Source organism: Strigops habroptila, chromosome 4, assembly GCF_004027225.2.
Source record: "Strigops habroptila isolate Jane chromosome 4, bStrHab1.2.pri, whole genome shotgun sequence".
Classification (NCBI taxonomy): domain Eukaryota; kingdom Metazoa; phylum Chordata; class Aves; order Psittaciformes; family Psittacidae; genus Strigops; species Strigops habroptila.
In genome coordinates this window covers 8,175,229-8,196,338 of record NC_046358.1, presented here as the reverse complement: position 1 = coordinate 8,196,338, position 21,110 = coordinate 8,175,229, and the positions used below count along the sequence as shown (strand labels likewise).

Sequence of the window (21,110 nt, the reverse complement as noted above, 5' to 3'; positions counted from 1 at the left end):
AGCTAAGCTAAGGAAAGTCTTTGCTTCAGGACTCTTCATCTAAACAAAAATAATAATAAGTCATAGGAAAGAAGGGGGAAAGAATATGACTTGAGGAGAGACCCAGCCCTGCTGGACCAAGGCTGAGTACATATAAACCATCATATGTGTGTGTCTGCTCTACACGTGTAGACTTGGGATTGTAGGGACGTGTGGTACAGAAAGCCTTAAACTGGCTTTTGCAAGAACCAGTTTAGTGTGAGAGCAATAATGTTGTCCCCTTTCTTTTTTTCTTTAGCTGTTTTATCCTATCTGCTTACTGTCATGGATAATCTACATCCAATTAATGTACTGTTGCTGTGTTTTATTGCAAAGTGTGTATTTCTGTAGTCTTTGAGGTCTCAGTAAGTGGAAAGTTCAGATAAAAATGGAATCCTTTTCTTACCTTTAGTTATACACTTGCTATTGGCCAGTATTGGGCAAATGACTCAAACTGCATACTTCCTCCTGCTCTACACGCAAAGGTATTCCTACTTACTTGACCACAAAGTTCAGCTTCCTAGCATAAGAAAATGGGAGGGGAATAACTGGGTTTAAGAAATCAGGCAGAGGTGGGGCTCTGAGTCAGTTTATAAAATAGTTGCTCACCTGCATGTGAGACGCTTGAACTATTAGCATCTGTGGAAGCTGGGAGATGTGAAATTGCATTGTCAGAGATAACACTGGACGTGTACATGACAATGACCACAGTGGAGCAAGATGGCATTTTGTCTCAGGTAAGAAGGGTGCAGAGCAAAGAAAAGCAGCTGGGATCTCAGCTGTTTATGCTGTACATAGTGGAAAGATGGGACTACATTTTTGACTTACCATTGACTACAAATAACTGCACAGGATGGAGAAAGTCAGTGCTTCAGGAACTCATTATCAAAATTTAAAAAATCACAGCAAACCATGGGAAGGAAATGAAAACTACTTGGCAGTAAGAGTTTATTTACTAAGGGAGCATTTTGTGTATTAGAGGTTTTTTTAATTTTAGAGATGTGATGTATGCAACCTTAGAATACATATTAAATAGAAATGCACTTCAAGATAAAAGATGAACAACATGGTGTGTTTATGGGAGACTGTTCCTTTAACATTCAGGGCCAGGAGCCTTCCCTCCCCATGTGTCATGCAAAGGGTGGACCTTACCTGGCTGCTACGCCTCTGCCCAGGCTTACTGGGGCAAGCACTGAGCAGGCACATCAGCACCTGGCACAGCAAGAATCACCTGCACAGGCTCTACTGCCAGCACGGACTATCGGCTCCTCTTCACTGCTGTTCTGCAGTTCTCAGTTCCTGATGAAGCAGGATGTTTTTTCCAGGGGTAATGTTGTCCCTTCTTGTTGCAGGAGGTGATCAGTCAAACCTCTCAGCTAGAAGAAGGAACTATGTGTCTGAATCCTGCTGGGGAACAGCAAACTCCTGTTACGAAGGTACCGCAAAGGAGAATTTCACAATAAAACTGTAGAAGAGACTTTCCTGCTGGGTGGAGCCTGAGTGAGAACAGATAGGGTTCAGACTCTGCCAGTCTGATTAGCTCAGTAACCCACAGCTCCCTCTGTGAAACACTGTCCCCTTTATTGTTTTGATCACTTATGCAGTCTTGCTTCATGTTAAAGTCCTAGTGCTGTTTTCTATCCTTGTTAAATGGGAAATGAACCCTGTTTTAACAAAACTTTTAAAAGGATGGGTTTGAATAGGCTTTCTCCTACATACGTCTTGCTAAATTTACTGCCAGTCTAGGTAGTAATAGCTGTGAAACTGGGACACTTACAACCACAAAGGGTTGGGACAACCCAAAGATGTGGAACAATCTAGAAGTGGATTTTCAACACCTGATTTCCTGGATTAATCCTTCTTCTGGCCTCTACAAAAACCTGATGGTTTTCCAGGAGATTTCAGACAAATTATATGAAATCTTTCCTCTAGGAAATGAGAGGACCAGAACTGCTGAAAAAGATTTTTTGACCTTGTTCTCTCTAGTTTGAGGCCATTTAGTAATAATTAGGAACTTTCTGTTGTTCTGTTTCTAGTTGACATAAGTTGCTGAGCAACAAATGGTGTGCTTACAGTTTAAGGAATAGCCAACCCTTTCTGCTGATTAGTTGAATGGAAAACCCAAAGATGAGAAAACAGGCCCTAAACTCAACTCTGTATGCTCCAGAGAACATGGCAGGTTCAGAAGAACAAGCCAAACCTCTCAAATCTGGTTATGACAGGGCACATCCACATACCTGAGTACTTTGTTCAATCTGCGGTGCCTCCCTGGCACTTTGGGATCACCACAATCCACAAAGGTGGCTCCAAGAGACCTGATCCATGAAGCTTGGGCCCTTCCAGGAAAGTGTCTTCTCTAAGGCCAGCCACTGGCAGTTACTGTCTCTGTAATTACTGAACACTTTCCATCTGTACCTGCCTCCAAACTCCAAAACATATATTCATTAGTCCTTGCTGCATGCATTAATACACGCAAAAAACAATATGAGAGACACCACATGGACATATATTCCATTGAGCCTACGAACACAGATGTACCTTGCTTTTTACAGATGGTAAGCACGGCACATTATTAACACAGTACATACCAAATTACTCAGACAGGCCAAGTAGAGCAAAAGTCCTGCTCTCCTTTCCCACCGTACCTGTGTCACAGATCCTTCTCAGTGGGACTAATGAGTCAGTGTCATGCTAATGCCACTTCAGGACTGGAACTGGTCCTTTTATAGTCATTTTGCAGTATAGGTACTGAGTGACCATGTTGTGTCCTACCTATCCATGGCCCTGCAATTGCACTTAATGCCTTTTGCACTTTAGAACTTTTGGAGTAACACTTTTCTGCTGATTTATATGCCAGCATATTGTGTCTTTTCCCCATTTCCATGACTGGAGATTAATGGTGTTTATTTGCTTATTTTATCATAAAAGGAGATGGGATATGGACTCATGTTTAGGCTACAACATGTGACCACAGCAGCAATATGAGAGTCTAAGAAGTCAAGCTTGAAGCCTTAATGTCAGAGACATGGGCTAATTAGGAAAGAGGGAAGCCAAAGGGAACAAACGAGTTTCTTACCAGTTGTAAAACACTGTGTTTACACTTCTTACAGAAAACAGTGCAAAGAAAGTTCAGACATGAAGAGTTTACATGGTTCAAAACTAGAGAAAAACTCACAAGAGAAAGTTATGGGTGGGCTCAGCTCAAGAGGGGCAGTTATGTGTCTATAAACTAAAAATATATGCATAATGACTAGCATGATAAAAGTGCAAAGCAGTGATCTTTTCCTCTGACACTGAAAGCAGCATGGGAATCAGAGATCAACATTTAACTGTGGGAACTACTGCATGTTTAAAAGGGCAGGAATATGAGAAAACCATATCCTGTAGACCACGACACTGAACATATGTAATGACTGGGTGAGAGGTGATCTCCACAATGATAATTTTATTGCTTGCAAAAAGCCTAAGCCAGCTTTTCATTTTTTACCTTGGAAATTTCATAAGTAAATCTTTTCCCAGGCTGAGTCTGAATCTTACCACTTTGTGCAGCTACATTTTTGTCAGAAAATAAATAAATTGTCCATAATAACACGAATCCACATTTCGTGCTCTAAGAGTAGACTTTCAGTCTAGTACTTGATTTAGATATTAGTAAGAAAATAAATGTATTGACCATTAGATAGTCACATAGAAAAATGAGACTAAGTTGTTCATGATTTGGGTATTTCCCTCTCTTGATCATTTCTATCTTCTAAATATGCTGTGCACCTTTAGGATTTACTCTTGTCTTTTTGTATGTTGTTCGTTTTGTTTTTTTCCCTGCAGATAGAATCATCTCTGTGTTACTTGCTGACTGTAAGAATCATAAGAGCAAGAAATATCCACCAGGCCGATGTCTGTAAGTATCTGTAGTTCTCTGTTCAGTCCCCTTAACCTTCATGGTGTAGTAGCTAGTCCTGGTCCAAGAAAAAGTGCTTTGTACATTTCTTCCATGGATGGAGAAAGTCCTCTCACTGGCATGCCGATTCCAGCAATTAGCATAATGTGTTGCTTTTCTTTGCATCGGCCCTGTTCTGTGCAGACGTAACTCTATAAGGTCACAGCTGTACCTATTGCACATACGTCTCGGCATCCCTAAAGGAAGCAGGGAAAGCTCTGTAATCTGTTCTAAGCAAGAAATGTGGAAAGATCTCCTGCAGTTTCTTCTGGAGTATATGTAAAAAAAGAACACAAACTGGCTGGGATAATGGAGCAAATACTGAAAAGGGAGCAGCCTTATCTCAAACATAGCTGGTACTCGAAGATTTCTAAAGGCTAAGTAATCCAAACTAGCATACCCCAATTCCCTTTTGTGGCAGCTTTCACAGATAAAATCCTGTAAGGTTTTGTTACATTTTGTAGGTTCATCTCTGGTGGCCTGCAAATGAATATAATAGAAGATCATAGCTTTACTTATGCAGAAATCAAGAAGCATACTTTTTCTGCTGGTTTGGACTTTATTTTAATGTTCCGTTTAGCTAAAATAGAAGCTATCACTCTGTTTCCTTAATCCTTGCAGATATAGGGTGCTGTGGTTGTCCTGAATTATTCTGTCCTGGGATACAATGATTGCCTGATGACATAGAAGGGAAAGAAAATCCTTTGTTTTTAATGCATTTATTACACCTCTAATTACATTGATTCAGAGAAGAATCATGTCCCTCTTCTTTTTTCTTCATTTCTATTACGTAAATTGTAATATTGATGTTGGACAAATATATCATCATGTATTATAGTGTCTCTCTTTGAAAGCAAAACTGCATGCTGTTCAAATCATTCTTTCTTCTAGAGCAGAGCCTTTATTTAGATGTGTTTGTGTTTTTAACACGCAGTAAGCCAGACTGATTGCTACGTGAGTTTGCGGCTGCCAACCGCTTCAACTGACAAATTTCATACTAAAACAATGAGGAACTGTAAAGATCCAGTCTGGAATGAAACCTTCTACTTCAGGATCCAGAGTCAGGTCAAGGTACTGAACTGGGACTTCCCTGTTAACCAAGGAGGTTGTTCCCTGTTGACCTGTGGAGGAACTGCCAGGTTTTATCCTTTGCTGAGGGGACATAATTAATTTTGTCAGGAGGCAAGGAAAGATGCAGAAAGATGTGAGAATAACACATATCTTTATGATGGTTTTCCATGCTATGAAAGACAGGCATCTCTCTCAGCCACGGGTAGAATATGACCTTTGAGATGTCTGTGATTTCCTCACATTCCTTCTCATAGGTTTTGCCTCTTTTTCTTTATGTCCTCTTATTCCTGACTAAAACAGCTGTCCCTGGGATCTCATGCTTTGAATGAGACATTATGTATTTCTAAAGTCCTTTTCTCTCTAGAATGTGCTGGAGCTGGCGCTCTATGATAAGGATGTGGTTACTCAAGATGACCACCTCTTCACGGTGTACTTTGATATAGCCAAACTTTCCCTGGGAGAGGAAGTCTTTATGCACTTCAAGTGCGATTCACAGGTGAGGTCTGAAAGAAGGAATGGAATTGGTTGGAAAGTATGTTTGTCTGGTTTTCTGTCTAAACTGTTATTTGCAAAATATTTCTTCTTTTTTTCCTTCTTGTGTATGGACTGCCCAGCCACATAAAAGGAACTTCTTTTCATTCTGATGTGGGAAAGCCTCTTCACACCTGGATCTGTAGGCACACTGAAGAGTTTGGTGTTGGCCACAGACTGGACAAAATTCAAGTGTCTTTGCAAAATTGTCACTTTGCTGAGCCTGCTCCCATCAAGGACCAAGGAGTGTGTCCATGCTCGTACATGATGCTTTTGTCATAACTTGTTACTTAACCTAGTAATTAGGAAGTAATAACTCTGTGATCAGAAGAAGGTGTCAAACCAGACTAGTTTCTAATTATGGATTGTGGTATGGGTGTTCAAAAAAGGTGTCTAAGTCAGCTTGGCAACAAGAAATATTCCTAATTTGAATGTCCAGGGAGGCTCTGAAAGTCACACATCCCACCTCCTGCTACATTTTGTCCATCTCTTTTCTTTCTTGTGCATTTGTCATGTACCATTCAGTTGATTAATTATCCACTCAAACTCCACTCTGCAGTTCATTACCTTGAAATGCCTTATTTGACCATTTCCTTCTCTCTAAAATACCAGAGGAGCAGTGTGTGGACTTCCACTAGCCCTTGGTAAAAAACATTAGGCTAGTTGTAACTCTGGTCATTATTGTCTGGGTGATTACAGGTACTATATCCAAGCCTCTCATTATTGCATTTGCACAGCTACAGCAGTTAAGAGTTCATACTCTTCAGGCCTTTGTAAATTATATTTTTTCCTATATTAATAATTTTTTGGTTTCTTCAATGCAATAGCTAATTTCAGCAACTAAGTAACCTACAACATGATCTCACTTCCCTATTCATCATCCCTTCTGTCCCCACCTTTGTTTTCCTCTCTCCCGTGCTTTCTCCCTCCTAGGGATTATACTCTTCACCACCCCACAGACCAGGCTTTAATGTCAGATTTACCTCTGCACCAGTGCTCTCAACACATTGCTAAACAAAGTGGTTGTCCTCTTCCACAGCTACTTTGAATGTCAACATTTCCCTTCCTTACACTAGAAGGCTTCAGTTGCTCCCCTCAGCAGACCCCTTCTCTTTGCTGGAAGACAGCATCTCTGCTTGGGTCTGTCTCTTGTGTCCCAGCAGAAGCAGGCAACTCAGCTACTTTCTTTGATAAAAACAGCTATCACAGCCATCTGGACACTTCCTATCAACAAAGAATTGTGAGGCTCAACACAACAGATGTAAGGTGGAAGGTGCCTCTATTTTAAAGGCTCTGTTAATCACAAATAATGCGTGTGTAGCTATATTGTGAGAGTGAGAACTTGCATTATGAAAACTGTCAGTAGACCAGTGCCAAAAATATTTTCCTTCCTCTATTTTCCAGAGACAACAGGAGCTAGAAGTGGGATTTGCATTGGATAATATGTGAGTAAACATGAAATGCAGCATAAACTGCAGCAAAAAGAAATAGCAATTCAGAAGCATGAAATAATCTAGTCTAATTGTCCAGAGTGCATCATTCCTTGATGATGCTGCTGATGAATACGGTTTCCTGAGGAATGTGTGCTATAAGCTGTGTGATGGTTTGGTGCATGCCAGGGTGATCTCTCATGAACTTCAGGCAGACAGGGAGAACACCCTAAACCCTTTTCTTTGCCTAGTGTAATGAATACTCTTTATGACCAGAATACTGCAACCGCTGTTTTGTTACGTGTTTGTCTTTGAGATCAGCAAGAGGTTTCACCTCCCTTCAAAGCACAACATGGAATAACACACTGGATTTCTGATCTAGAGCCCTTTCTGTCCCATCCTCCAACAGACTGAAACTTGTAAAAAAGCCTAGATTCTGTGAAATATCTGCAGCCTCATCTTGGGCTCAGCATAAAATCACTACATGGTTTCGCCTTGCAGTACCTTTTTTTCCCCTGAGCTCCGGGACTGGGCGAGCCAGTAGGATAACGATTGTGCCTCGACAGTAGAGTGAAGAAACCTGTACTGTGAGTCTCTTGGGACTTTTCTTTCAAATCCAATATGCAGCTAAAAATAAGCAAAAGGAAAATCTGAAGGGTGTGAGTCATGAATTATACTGTAATTATAGTGAGTTATAAAAAATGTATTTTTCTTTCTGTTTCCTAGTTCAGGCCCTCCTGAAACCATCATTACTAATGGAGTACTAGTGGTGAGTGTTATTTTTTTGCCATCTTTCTTGTCCTTTTGCCACACTTGCATCATTTGATTCACAGTCATGAGGCCAACATACTCTCTGACCGAGCAAAGCCAGCACTGAAACATAGTGATGTTCAAGTTCATCATCTGCCTCACGATGCATCCTCATGGATGGCACTTGTGGAAAGGCTGCAGGTGGAACAGTGGGGAGATCCCCCATGCTAGCATTCCTCTTGTGTTGCAAAGGCAACACATGGAAGTGATTTAGGTCTGAGACATTGGTGCAGCAGTGAACTCTCCCTTGGACAAAACTCCCCCAGAAATCCCATATTGCCCAAATGAGAGGGTTTGTCCCAACCCAGGCACATGTCATTTCCTGCATGCTTAACTTTGCTTTTCACTCATGGACTTTCTGACCATGCCATTTGCTCATGTATTAGCTTTGTTTCCTTGTCATTTTTTTTTTACATCAGCCGTCTGTATCACTGTTTGGATCCTGCGAATGCTGTTTTTCACTTTGCCTGTAACTTTTCCCTTCTGCAAGCCCTGTTCATGCATGCTGCACATCCAGACTTGCGTTGGCTGCATCCAGTTTCCCAGAGACTCCTCCTGTTCCAGCCAGCATCTGAAATTGAGCTCATGGTTGAGAGAAAATGTTTTCCTCCAGACAAAATGCACTGACTGTATAGCATTCGTACCATCACCAGTAGGAGCTTAGGCTAGGAAACAAAATCTTAGACTGGAGAATTCCCTGCCATGAGGTATTTTATTGTTCATGTCTCTTACAGTCTCGCAAAATCTGCTGCCTGGAAGTTCAGGTGGTTGAGAAGAAGAAGAAAAAGGAGAAGAAATCTGTATCAAGTGAGCTATCCATCAGCTATTTTTAAATCATGATATGCTCATATTATGAAAGCAATTGTCTTAATGTAAGAATCAGAAAAACAAACCAACAAAAATCTGAAACATGAGAACAGCCTTGTGATATGATCCATAAGAATCTTTGTTTCCAATCCTGATGAAACTACTTTCTGCGTATGCTTTTGTGTTGCTTCCTTAGAGAAAGAATTCTCCTTTAAAGTACAAGGTTCTTATGAGGGCACCCAAGACATTATACTGGGATCTGACCTGCTCTTCAGCTGCTCCTCTCCTGCCAAATTCCACTATGCCAGATACAAGCAGCCAACACTGGATGTTATGCTACCAGGGAAGAAACAACTTCCTGCCATTGTATGTTATAAGTGGACTTTATAAAACACAATCATGGCATGTAAAATAACATGCACCATAAATAGTATCAGTAATTTGCATAGTGAAAAGACAGCATCATTCCTTACAATGTGACCTTGGATATATCTGTATTTTTTCAGTGCTCCTGTGCATATGATACAGGCTCTCCAAATGTGGAACTTCATTCCATTCCAAGTGGAAAAAACATGATCTTAGCAGAGGTGAGTGCCTGCTCTTTTGTGGGAGAGGTTGAGAAATCTGTGTGAAAGTCTGCATCCCCATGGTGATTACCAGGGTACATTCTGAAGGTGAAAGCCTTCAGATAAATACAGCATATAGGTCTTTAGGTAACAAGGCCAGGTTGTGCCTTGTTCTGTTTGAATGGGTGTGGGAATATGGGGGATCTTGTTCCCCATCCTGATCTCACTTCATACTAAATTTTGAGGATCTGTTTTTCCCCTTCTCATACACCAGTGGGGTACCTAAACTAACTGATGCAGCACCAATCTCTTGCTGATGCTGGCCATGCTTTGCAAAGCACTTTTAGATTCATGGTTAAAAAAAAGGAACATGGCTGTTATGGGGTATAAGACACAGAAAGGGAGGAGCAAATGCTGCTGTGCAGGGTAGTAGTGTGGCTGCAGCCTGGCTGGCTGCCTAAAGTTGGTAGAAATGGGTAAGGTATACATTATCATTACTTTCCTCTGTAAACAGCAGTTGTCCTCAGACATTACATTCACCAGAAAACATTGGGAATTACTGAACAACTTCCGTGACAATAAACCAGTAAACCACTGCAGCCTATTCACATGTGCTCTTGGATTATTCAGAGCTAGTAGTTTGTAATTGCAGTGCTAGGACAGCACAAGTTAAATTCCTCCTGGGACTGTAGGGGAGGAGTGCTCACACTTAACACTGTTTGCATTCTTGCTTTCCAGGATAAAGGATTTGATTTATATGCAAAGGCAGAAGACTGGTAAGAGACTTGGCCACTTTTGGAGGCTAGCTTGACCTTTACTGCTCTCATCCCTGGCTCTTTACTGGGAGGAGGCACTCACAATAAAGCAGTAGGTTGTGTGACTAAGGGATGTGGATTTGCGTGCACTGAAAGCTAACTATTGGTATAAAATTCACAACACATGTATATAATCCATATTGAGACATGAGTAATGAAGAAGATGCATGAAATAGAAGAAATAATATTACAAGTCAATTACAAGAGTCGGTGCTATGCTCAGCACAGTCTTTAACCTTTTCTTTAACACTGTGCAAGACTGCAGCTGATCGCCTGGTACTGTTCATGAGAAGTAGATCAACTTTGCTGTCTAATCCAAGAAAAATGTGAGAAGTTTTTCCTACAGCTCTCAGTTCAGGCTAAAATATGACAGAATCCAGACAGAAGACATCTCAGAAATTATCTGCTGGAATGTCTTTCCTTAGGTTTTCTTTTGATAACTGCTTAGACATTTAGCAGTCCCTTTTTCTATCATTTTTTCATGCAGCATGTTATACCTGCTTGGGAGTGTAGGAAAGGATCCTTCTGTAGATGTGCTACTTTGTGGATCTGATTAATTTTCTTCTATTGGAAACTCTGAGCTTGCCTACCAATAATAAGCCAGGATATTCTTTTTTCCTGATCTCTGCTCCAGCCCAGACCACCTTGATGTGCGTTTGGGATTTGACCTCTGCGTGCAGGAGCAAGACTTTCTACGCAAAAGGCAGAGTTATGTTGTTCCTGCTCTGAAGAAAGTCCTGCAGCTGGAACAGGATCTGCTGGACCATGAGGTCTGTAGGGCAAACATTAAAAACATCTAACAAATGCTTAGCAGTGGGGGCATAATAGCAGAATTTTTCTTCCCAGTTAAATTTTTTTCTGGTCTTTCCTCATGTTTAAAATTATGTACATTCGCAGTGCTGCCCCATACCTCTCATTTCACCCTGCCGTTTGCGTCCTTTGCACTTGCTATCCAGAGTTTAACTCTTCTCCTGCTACACCTTCATTGCAAGCCTGGCTAGATATTTGTTATACAGAAATGGCTTCTTCCACAGTCTTTACCCTATGATTGTTATCCTTTTTGGATAATCCTTCCTTCTCTCTTTGAGTCGTGAGATTTCTTTTTAATTCTTGCCTTTACAACTGTTTTTTTCCCACTCTTACTCTTTGGGTTTGAATTAATGCATTTTCACTTGAATTTTACCCAAGATCTGTGTTGAACACATTGGAGACAAGCTATCTAGACAAAAATTGTTGTTACCTTTACCCCTGTTCTCCTTTGTAAAATAAATGGTAGCTTATGTTTCAGTAGAAATCATTTGGAAAGAGGTTTGTGTCCAGGCACATGTGGTGGTGTCTGGCTTTGTGTATCTCTGCTGAGAGCCCCAGTCAGCTGTATTCTGCTGTGTGATGCCAGCCCTTTCTGCTTGTGTGTTGCACAGACCCCAGTGGTGGCCATCATGACTACAGGAGGAGGGATGAGATCTTTGACTGCACTGTATGGCAGTCTGCAGGGGCTCAAGAAACTCAACGTCTTGGACTGTGCCACGTACCTGACTGGCTTGTCTGGTACTACATGGTAAGTAGGTCCAGGCAGCTCTTGGCTGGAATCTTCCTCATAGAACCAATGCACTGAAATAGGCTGGGGCTGACATTCAGTAGTCTACCATCAGCAGACCTATTTTTTTATCTCCTTCCAAAATAGACAGATTAAATTCTTTTCATAGGGGAAAGCAACATAATTTGCAACAACATGAAAACAAGTGTTTTTCTAAGAATGGCTTATGGAAAATAGCTTAAGCCATTTTGACAGGGATCTTGACTATGACTTTGAAGGGAACGTGATAGTTTCTTAGGGAGCTGAAGACAGGAAATTTTTATATAATTTCAAATCAAGAACTTAAAATAGAAAGTGTAATAATATATAATGGCTGTATAAATAAAATATAGCCATTGCCTACATCAAACCTTGGTGTGGTTTTTGTTTCCTTCATCAATATATATTTCCTCTTCCTAGGACCATGTCAAACTTGTACAGAGATGCTGACTGGTCACAAAAGGATCTCGACAAGCAAATCAGTGAGGCTCGAAAACATATGACAAAATCCAAAATAAATTCCCTTTCCTTGGAGTACTTGAAGTATTACAAAAAGCAGCTGTCTCAACGGAAAAAAGAGGGCCGCAAAACATCTTTTATAGATCTCTGGGGCCTTGTCCTGGAATCTTTTTTGCATGATGGGGTACAGTATGTCATAAAGCAGCATTTACAGTGGCTTACAATTTTCTGAAAACTAATTTCTAGACAAGATATTTTCCCATTTGTTCTGAGAGAAGTAGTTTGTTACAAGACTGTGTGATTGTGTGTATGCAAATGCACGGCTACTTCCAAAACCTTCAGTGACAATCATTTAGAATGCTCAGCTGTAGTGGAGATCAGCATCCTTGCTTGTGAGATTTTGGATATGTTTTCTAAGAAAACTCCAAGATTAACATTTTGAATTTTTTTTTTTTTTTTTTTTTTTTATTATGCAAGTGTTTTATTTCAAAATAGCAAAATTACAGACGTTATCTTAATGCCCATGTGAGGTATTAACACAGACCTTCAGACTTTTGAAATAGGTGAGAAGTCTTACACAAGCTTGCAGCATAATGCATTAAGCTGGTTTAGTCCAAAAGTATTGCTTTCTGCTCTCCATCATTTCCTTTTATTTTCATCCTAAGGAGTCATCATATAATCTGGCATCAGATTAAATGCCTGCAGATATTTCAGTAACAGAACACTTATAGGAATTTTGAAAAATATGGAACATTTCATAATTTAATCTCAGCACACGTTATACATTAGAGGCAGAAATTTTTCTGCCCTTCAAGCTTAGGTACAGAAAAAACATTCCTGTGCTAACTTTCATCTCAGTGTAACCATATTTCTGGAATCACAGAAAGACAACCATAGACTCTCTGATCAGCAACGGGCCATTGATCGTGGTCAGAACCCATTGCCTATCTATACTGCAGTCAATGTCAAGAGCAACTATAGCACTCTGGATTTCAAAGGTAATTACAAGACTTTTGAGAGTAATTTGCTTTTATATTTAAAGTGGCAAATCCTGGGACAGGTCTTTTTAGATAGTCTAAAAAAAGCCCTCTCATTTAAAGACGATAACCTCAGCTGATCCGTATTCACATAATGTCCTTGCTGTCAGGTAAAAGCTTGTCTATGAAACAGACTAAAAAAATATTCCAAAGCCTTTTCATTTTTGCAAGTTTTTATGTGTACTTAGACTTAAATGCAAAAATTATTTTAACTCCTTTCATTCCCATGATAGCAACATCATTTTTATCTACAGCTAAGGGGCTGTAGTAAAACATTGTTCTCTTCTTTGTGTTCTGTTGTCACAGAATGGGTGGAGTTCACCCCTTATGAGGTGGGATTGCAAAAATATGGAGCTTTTGTTCGCACTGAGGACTTTGGTAGTGAGTTCTTCATGGGCAGGTTGATGAAGAAGATCCCTGAATCCCGGATCTGCTTCTTAGAAGGTAAGCCTTTAAAACCATCTGAATGATTTATTTACTTATTTATTTGTGAGCTATATAAACTAAGCACTAATAAAGCACTGGTGCATGACTGATAGGTCAATTTCACCAGAGAGGATAAACATCTCACTGATGAATTAATAATTACTACAATGGATTCAGTTTACTTAAAAAAAAAAAAATCAAAGTGACAGACAAATAGTTATTTTCATTTTTAAAGCTAATTTTGAATAAAAATATAGTGTCACTTCCAGTTGAACAATAAAATTCAGGTTCCTGGGAATCCATGGTTCTACTCACACTATCCAGAAGGGTGAACTTCAGATCCTCTTGCCTGTCTCACAGGTAGTCAATAATTTGTATGCTTCCTATAGAGAGTTTACATGAGCCTTCTTGCTGATTCTTCCCTGCATCACGATATGTTTGAAGATGCCAGTTCCCCCTGCTCCAGAGAGGCACACATCACTGGTTCCAGTTTCCACATTGCCTGGACAAGCCTGGGGGGAAAACAGTGTAGTCATATCTAGAAACATTTTTACTATTGGCTGAAGTTGAACATGGATACATGTTTTCCAGATGAAGACACAAGTTGTCAACTTGTGACTGATTCGAGATGCAAACTTCTGTTTGTTCAGCTGGCTACTGCACTTATAGAGAGGGAGACACTGTTCTGTTTTAGCTTAAACCTAAGATGTTGGATGTACATACATTTGCACGTCCTGAGCCAGAAAAGAGTGAGAAGTTGTGCCCTAAAGATAACCAAAGAAACTGTTTCTCAAGCTCAAAAATGCACGGTCAAAACTGATCTCTCTCTGTGTTAACAGTCTTGTGCTTAAAAAGGGAAGCCTACAAATGCAGAGCCTATAAGATCACTTTGAAGTTAGGTCATTATCAACATAGTTCCCCATCAAATCTCTCATTGCAAACTTTCTTCCTTTATTTTTACACAAGCTCTAAGAACCAGCAGCCAAATAAAAATGACACATCATCCATTTGAAACAAACTAAGGAAAAGCATAAGCCTCACAAATTTCATCTCATGATAACAGTTTTTCAGTTCATGATGTGTAAATGTTATGAGTGAATGAGTTAGAAATCTCTTTCCTTTTTACAGGCATGTGGAGTAGTTTATTCTCATTTAATGTGTTATATATCTGGAATTTGTCCCATTCATCAGAAGATTTCTGGCACAGATGGACCCAGGACAAAATCAACAACATAGGTAAATTATCCTACTTCTTCCTTACTGTGTATTTATTGTGAGATAGAGTTGATGTTAGGTAAACTATTATACCCACCTGCAACATGAGATGTGCACTGTAGATTTGGCATTTTTTGGAGTGTTTCTTCAAAGGACATGTTGCCTTTCTGGAAGGAACTGGATTCAAAATCTCACACTGCAAAGCATAATTGGATAGTTTAAAAATCTCCAGTCCTGTGATCTATGTGCTCACTGGGGGCTCAACACTGATGCTGGCAGATGAGTAATATGTTCAAGAATAATAAGATTTATCTGTAATTATTAATAAAACAAAAAGATTTTGACTACAGTAAGTAGGAGCTACTGTAATACAAACAACTACAACAGTTATCCTTTTCCAAAGCCTCCATTCACTCTGTTCCACAAGTTTGCATATGTCCAGAGAAGACTTTTATTGCTGCCTGATATTGTGTCTTGTTTTTTATCCAAGTCTGGACTGCGTAAGGAAGTGGTATTTGGCTGGTAAAAGTAGCATTTTATTTTCTTTTTCTTTTTGTCGCTTGTACTCATTGATTTTTTTCAACCTAGGCCATTTATAAATGGCCTATAAATAAAAAAACCACTCATTTTTATTACTTAGCTTGACACTTTGGGGGATGACCTTGCTCTAGGCAGGTAGGATTTGACATCTTTTCCCCGTGCAGAGGAGGAACCCCTCCTACCCCTGAAGCCACACGAGCTGAGGACTCGCCTGTTCACCCCTCCTGGCCCCCTTGGCAGCACTCTCCGCAGTGCTCTTACTGACCGCATCTGCATTGCCCAGGACCACAACTTCCTAAAGGGCTTCCAGATGCATAATGACTACCTGGAGAACAAGCACTTCTGCAGATGGAAAGGTAACACAAGACTGAAAACCCAAATCTGATATTAAACCCATTCTCCAAGGCTAGAGGCAATGTCTGGGCAGAAATACTATTAGACCAATCAGTTGTGGCTCACTGGGATGTAGCATAGTGTAGTGATGAGCTCTATGCCAATGGTTTGCTGGAGGCACACACCTCCTGAGGCAGAGGCACCAGGTCCTGCTGGTGGTTCTCCCTTTCTCTGAAGACACTCAGTGGGGAGGCACAAGAAACTCCCTTCACAAATGTTGCCACTACAACACACAATTGCATGTGGCTGGAGTTGGGAGCACAGAAGACAAGGGATATGGTGACTCTTCCTTTCTCAAAGATGGTAACCAGTTAGGACTCTGTGGTCATGGTGTAAAAGTGGAAAAGCCAAACTAATTTTACTCTACTGCACTTACAGCAACAAAAATCTTTCCTTTTAGACACTGTGTTAGACACATTTCCCAACCAGCTGACGCAATCAGAGGAATTCTTGTCTCTGGTAGATACAGGATTTTTCATCAATACAAGCATCATGCCACTTTTAAAACCAGAGAGAAAGGTGGACGTCATCCTGCATTTGAATTACAGTGCAGGATCCCAGATACAGGTGAGAGGAGTTGAATCTGTCTCTATTTCTTCTTCAAAAGTTGTACACCTGGAAGTTTTTAACACTTATGTGTTTTCTATATTGCTCCTACTAATAATCTTGACCACTAGCATTTATAGCTCAATTCTGCAGTGTGATACTCTATTTATAGGCAGTGCATATTCTCATTTGTTTTTCTTGTATGATACAACTGTTTTGTGCTAAAAACTCATAGAAAAGCAAAAATGTTCTCTCCAATGATGCAGTGCTTTCCAATCGGGGTTTCAGAGCTTTCACACAGCTGACTTGGAAAATGCCCCTCTTGTTACTGGAGTCCAAGAAATCCTGATCCCTGAAAACCTCTTTAAGCTCAGTACTGTTCTGTTCATTGAATCAGGCTCTGGACCAGACCTGCAAGTACTGCTCAGAGCAGGGAATCCTTTTTCCCAAGGTGGACTTGAGTGAAGAAGACAAGAAAAACCTGAAGGAGTGTTACCTCTTTGATGGTGCTGAGACACCAGGAGCACCAGTACTGCTATTCTTCCCACTAATTAATGACACCTTCCAAAAATACAAAGCACCAGGTAAGTAATCAAACATGTGACAAAAAGGTTTATATCATGGGCAGCCTTAAAAGGATGCTCCTTTTTAAAGAAGTATGTTTAATACTCTAACCCCTGAAGTTCACCTTGGCTCATTTCAGTACATCAAACCTCTCTGTTGCTTAAAGTTACTTTTTTTTCTCATGTCAGATTTGATGCTGTGGCTGTGCTGTTTTGATCTCTAAGACAGACAGTTTGCAGGTAACTTTGATGTATCTTCATGAGCCACAGGTACAGCTCAAAACTGCGGTGTAGACCAGTGTAAGAGGAATAATCACCATTTTTCTCCACTCCTCATGTGAAAAAGCTGATATCCACTTGAAGCAGGGACTGAGCTGTCAGTTTGAAAACAGAATTATTTGTTTAATAAAAAATTTTAAACCCACAAGAATAATTTAGACCATGAACTCTCTCCGTGAAGACACACCTCTTTTCCGTGCCCGGTTAAGAATTTGCTTGCTTATGATCAGAGTAACTCACATTGCTCAGCAGTGATTTCTCACTCCTTCCTCCTAGGTCAGAAGCGCTCAGAGTCAGAGATGGATGATGGCAAAGTTGACCTCTATAGCTCCTGTTCCCCTTATTCAACGTATTCAGTTCAATACACTGAGAAGGTATATGACCGTCTGGTTCAGCTGGGTGAATACAACATCCTGAATAACAAAGACCTCATTATGAAGGCCTTGCACACAGCAGTGGCACGGAAGAGGCAGAAAAAGAAATAGTGTCAGACAAAGAAAGATGCTATTTTGTCTCAACCTGCTGGGAGACTGAAGCTCCCTTACAGGCAACTAGCAGGCTTCAAAGGGTTCCTGCTCAACCTCACTAAATGGCAATCTCAGATAAACAGAGAAAAGACTGAAAAGAAACTTTTTTCTCCAAAGAATTTCACTGCAGCAATTCATTGCAATTCAACTGCAAGAGTGGAGTACAAGTCATTGTATGGTGCAGAAGATGGGCAGCCACGAAGAAGAAGCTGCTAAAAGGGTGCTAGTTGCCTTGAGAAAGTGTTTGAAATGTTTGTCTAGCACATTCAAGGCAGACCACATTAAAAGCATATTTTATTATCTCTGCTGGTGTTTTGCATTTGTGAGGTGGTAATGAGGCAAGCAGCAGCCTATGGAACAGATTTGTGACTGGGACCACGACACATCATAGGCAAGTGTTTAGAGAAAGAAAGGCACATGTCATGTGGAATCCTGTGGGCACAGATAACCTCCAAGAGAGGCTTTGGACAAAGGCAGAAAAGACACAGGCCATGGGTACTAGATCAACTGAGAAAGCAAAAGCGTTGATGAAGTTCTCCACTGTTTGACTGCCAAGCGTCTCTGTGCACTTCCTCACTGCTTCTTGGCTATCCATCCCTCTTCCCACTCCTGGTGTGAGTGATAGTAATGTAGTAAATAGAAATAAAAGCTAAACAGAGCAACACTCTGCTGGCTTTAAAACCAACCCCCAACACAAGAGCAAGCATATGCAGGCCATTGATTTCACCAGCTCTCCCTGCTGTTGCTGTTGGCTGGGTCTTGGATGAGCTCAACACCTGCAGAATTAGGAGGCAACCACATGGGCTTTGCATGATCTTGGTTAAAGAAGGATGATTTTGCATTTTGCGGTAGGGCATCTAAAGAGGATCTTCTGCCCTAGGAATCTTATTCTTCCCTCTTGAGATAAAAAACATTTATTTTAACTATGGTGTTGCCTTATGCCATCTGTGAAGAAGACAAGAAAGGGCAGACCTACAGAGATCCCTGAAAGCTCTAGGAAGGCTTGCTATAGCAAGTACATCCTTCTGCATGAGTAGCTTCTGCAGGAGGATCTGTGCCTCCTGAGCTGTAATTTCTCGTGGACTGGCTCTTCACCAAATCCAGCACATACATGCACATACATAGCATAATTTGCACATTTGGGCCAAATGTGCCATAATGAGAGGTTGTCCAATGTAGGCTTCTGTCACTGTTCCCAGGGGGGAGGACACAGGAGAGCTTTGTTTGCACTCAGCTCCTCTTGCATGCCTCTCACTGCCTGATTTGTTCCCTAGGGTTAAGATACTTGTTCATTGAAAAAAAATAAATTCCAAACCCAACCAGCAATAACACCACACCCACGCCCACCCCCACCCCCAAAACAGTAGAGAAATAACTCCATGAGATTAAAAACCATGCAAACCTGGATCACACATTCATAGCAATATGACTACGCAAAAGTATTTCTTTCCAAACACACAAAATAAGCTTTATTTTTATTAAGTTCATTGCAGGTAACCCATGGTCAGGGCATTGACCACCTCTCTAGGAAGTCTCTTCCAGTGTTTGACCACCTCCTTGCTAAAGAAGTGCTTCCTAATGCCCAGTCTAAGCCTCCTCTGATGCAGCTTTGAGCCATTCCCATGTGTCCTATCCCAGGATACCAGGGAGAAGCTCAGCACCTCCCTCTCCATTTCCCCTCTTCAGGAAGCCACAGAGAGCAATGAGGTTGTCCCTCAGCCTCCTTTTCTCCAAACACGACAAACCGAAATTCCTCAGATACTACTCATAGGACGTTCCTTCCAGCCCTTTCACCAGCTTTGCTGCCTTCCTCTGGACGCGTTCAAGGACCCTCGCATCCTTCCTATATTGAGGGTGCAGGGACTGCACACAGTACTGCAGGTGAGGCTGCACCAACACTGAATACAGCAGATAATCCCCTCTCTTCACCGGCTGTTTGTGCTGTGTTTGATGCACTCCACGGTGCAGTTTGCCCTCTTGGTTGCCAGGGCAGACTGCTGACTCCTATTGAGCCTGCTGTTGACCAGCACCCCCAGACCCCTGTCTGCGGTGCTGCTCGCCAGCCACTCCTCTCTCGGTTTATACTTGTGCCTGGTGTACAGGACTCTGGACTGGGTTTACATGGTGAGGTTTTGGCAGCAGGAAGGGGTGCTGCTGGGGTGTCCTCTCTGGCTTCCAGCCATGTTTCAAGGCTCAAGTAGAGATTTTATCTCTACTTTCCAAATGAGTAGCTAAAGGTATTCACAGTGTGCTTAGCTGAGCCATGTCACTCTGAAGCTTTAAATAGCATCATCAGAGCCTGGTAGAGGGATCAGGACACAGTGTTTCTGTAATGACATGCCAGCCAAGGGCAAAAGTGCTCTGTGTAGCTCCCTAATTTTATATGCTGTGAAGAAGGAGTGTCAACGGCTGGAAGAGGTGTCTATGAAGTGCCTGCCTTGTTCCTGTAAGGGAGCTCTCCTGATATAGTCAACTTTTATTCCTGTGCTACTGAAAAGTTGTAGCTTTAACAGCGTGGTTTGTCCAGGTTAGATTTTTTTTGTGGATTATGGACAGCTTCTGGCTCTCAGCTCTTCTTCACTTAGAATTAATCCTTCCAGAATGAAAATCTGACAGTTGGTCTTCTTGTAGTCAGCCTGGATGGACTTTCTTATCACCAGTTCACTTTGCACAGTCAGCATGAACCTCTAAAAGGATGATTCTTCGAGCTACAACAGGTCAGACTTCCTTACAGAGTATCACTAGTGCTTCCAGCCTCAGTTGTTCACACATCACGGTGGAGCTGGGTATCTCCCATGTGGTTTTGTGTTTACCTTTTCTTCTAGGATACCACCAAACGGCTCTTTTAAATGACTGTGATAATTTGCATAAAGTCTCATTTTTAACATTTTCTAGGGCATGGTTTTGCTCAGTCAGGCCTAAGTCAAGATTCAATGAGCCTTGAGGAGGCTTTTTAGACTTATCAGATGCAAAACCAAAACAAGAAGTTTAGCAAGGAGCAGCAGTAGGCTGTGGTAAATAAGACTGGAAAGTCTTAGGAGAGGTGAGAAAGGCCTGTGAATGTATTGGAGGCTGAAGCTAAGCCCGGAGGGATATTTAGGTGTTTGCATACTTTGCCTTTGCAGTCCTTATTTGCAAGTACATAATGATAAGCATTTAGCAAAACACTGAGAGACAGTTTTCTGGGGCATGGTTTTTCCATTGCTGCTTGCTGGTACTACCAGCTTGCATTTCTTGAACAAGTCAAATTTATAAGACTGTACAGAGCTCTTGAACTGGTTAGCTCTGTTTAGCTCCTGTTAGGCTGTGGAAGAACAAAACAGTGAATGCGGTTTTGTATTTGTACTAGATTATTCATCTTATTTCTTCACATAGACTTATGAAAAACCAGAAGTACCATCAGTATCTTGTTAGACTTGTCAGATGTCAGACCTGTTCTTTAGGGATATTAGGAATGGTGAAGTCACCCCATTTCATGGAAGTATGTTCTACTGGGTGATCATCTTCCAGCAATAAGCATGCACCTTGTTTCCAGCCTCAGTTTGGCCAGAGCCTAGACATTAG

The 21,110-nt window shown here is 41.1% G+C and overlaps 1 protein-coding gene across 1 annotated transcript; it reads left to right on the top strand.

Annotated features, from left to right (window-relative positions):
• The first annotated feature begins 1,409 nt into the window (after positions 1–1,409).
• Positions 1,410–17,504, top strand: LOC115607302 (cytosolic phospholipase A2 epsilon-like). Its single transcript, XM_030484432.1, has 20 exons — positions 1,410–1,454; positions 3,844–3,916; positions 4,890–5,026; positions 5,391–5,522; positions 6,962–7,002; positions 7,714–7,756; positions 8,532–8,604; positions 8,801–8,970; positions 9,111–9,191; positions 9,909–9,946; positions 10,620–10,755; positions 11,407–11,543; positions 11,982–12,204; positions 12,904–13,018; positions 13,364–13,501; positions 14,612–14,719; positions 15,403–15,594; positions 16,032–16,198; positions 16,575–16,761; positions 17,296–17,504. Exons 1-20 carry the CDS (start codon positions 1,410–1,412, stop codon positions 17,502–17,504), a joined length of 2,445 nt encoding a protein of 814 aa, XP_030340292.1.
• The last annotated feature ends 3,606 nt before the right edge of the window (positions 17,505–21,110 follow it).

What these genes read in the sequence shown, in the direction of transcription:
- LOC115607302 (XM_030484432.1), top strand. Translation starts at nt 1,410, where the DNA reads ATGTGTCTGAATCCTGCTGGGGAACAGCAAACTCCTGTTACGAAG. An exon ending in AGGATCTGCTGGACCATGAG is followed by an intron (nt 10,756 to 11,406) that starts GTCTGTAGGGCA and finishes TGTGTTGCACAG; the next exon opens with ACCCCAGTGGTGGCCATCAT. An exon ending in TAGCACTCTGGATTTCAAAG is followed by an intron (nt 13,019 to 13,363) that starts GTAATTACAAGA and finishes CTGTTGTCACAG; the next exon opens with AATGGGTGGAGTTCACCCCT.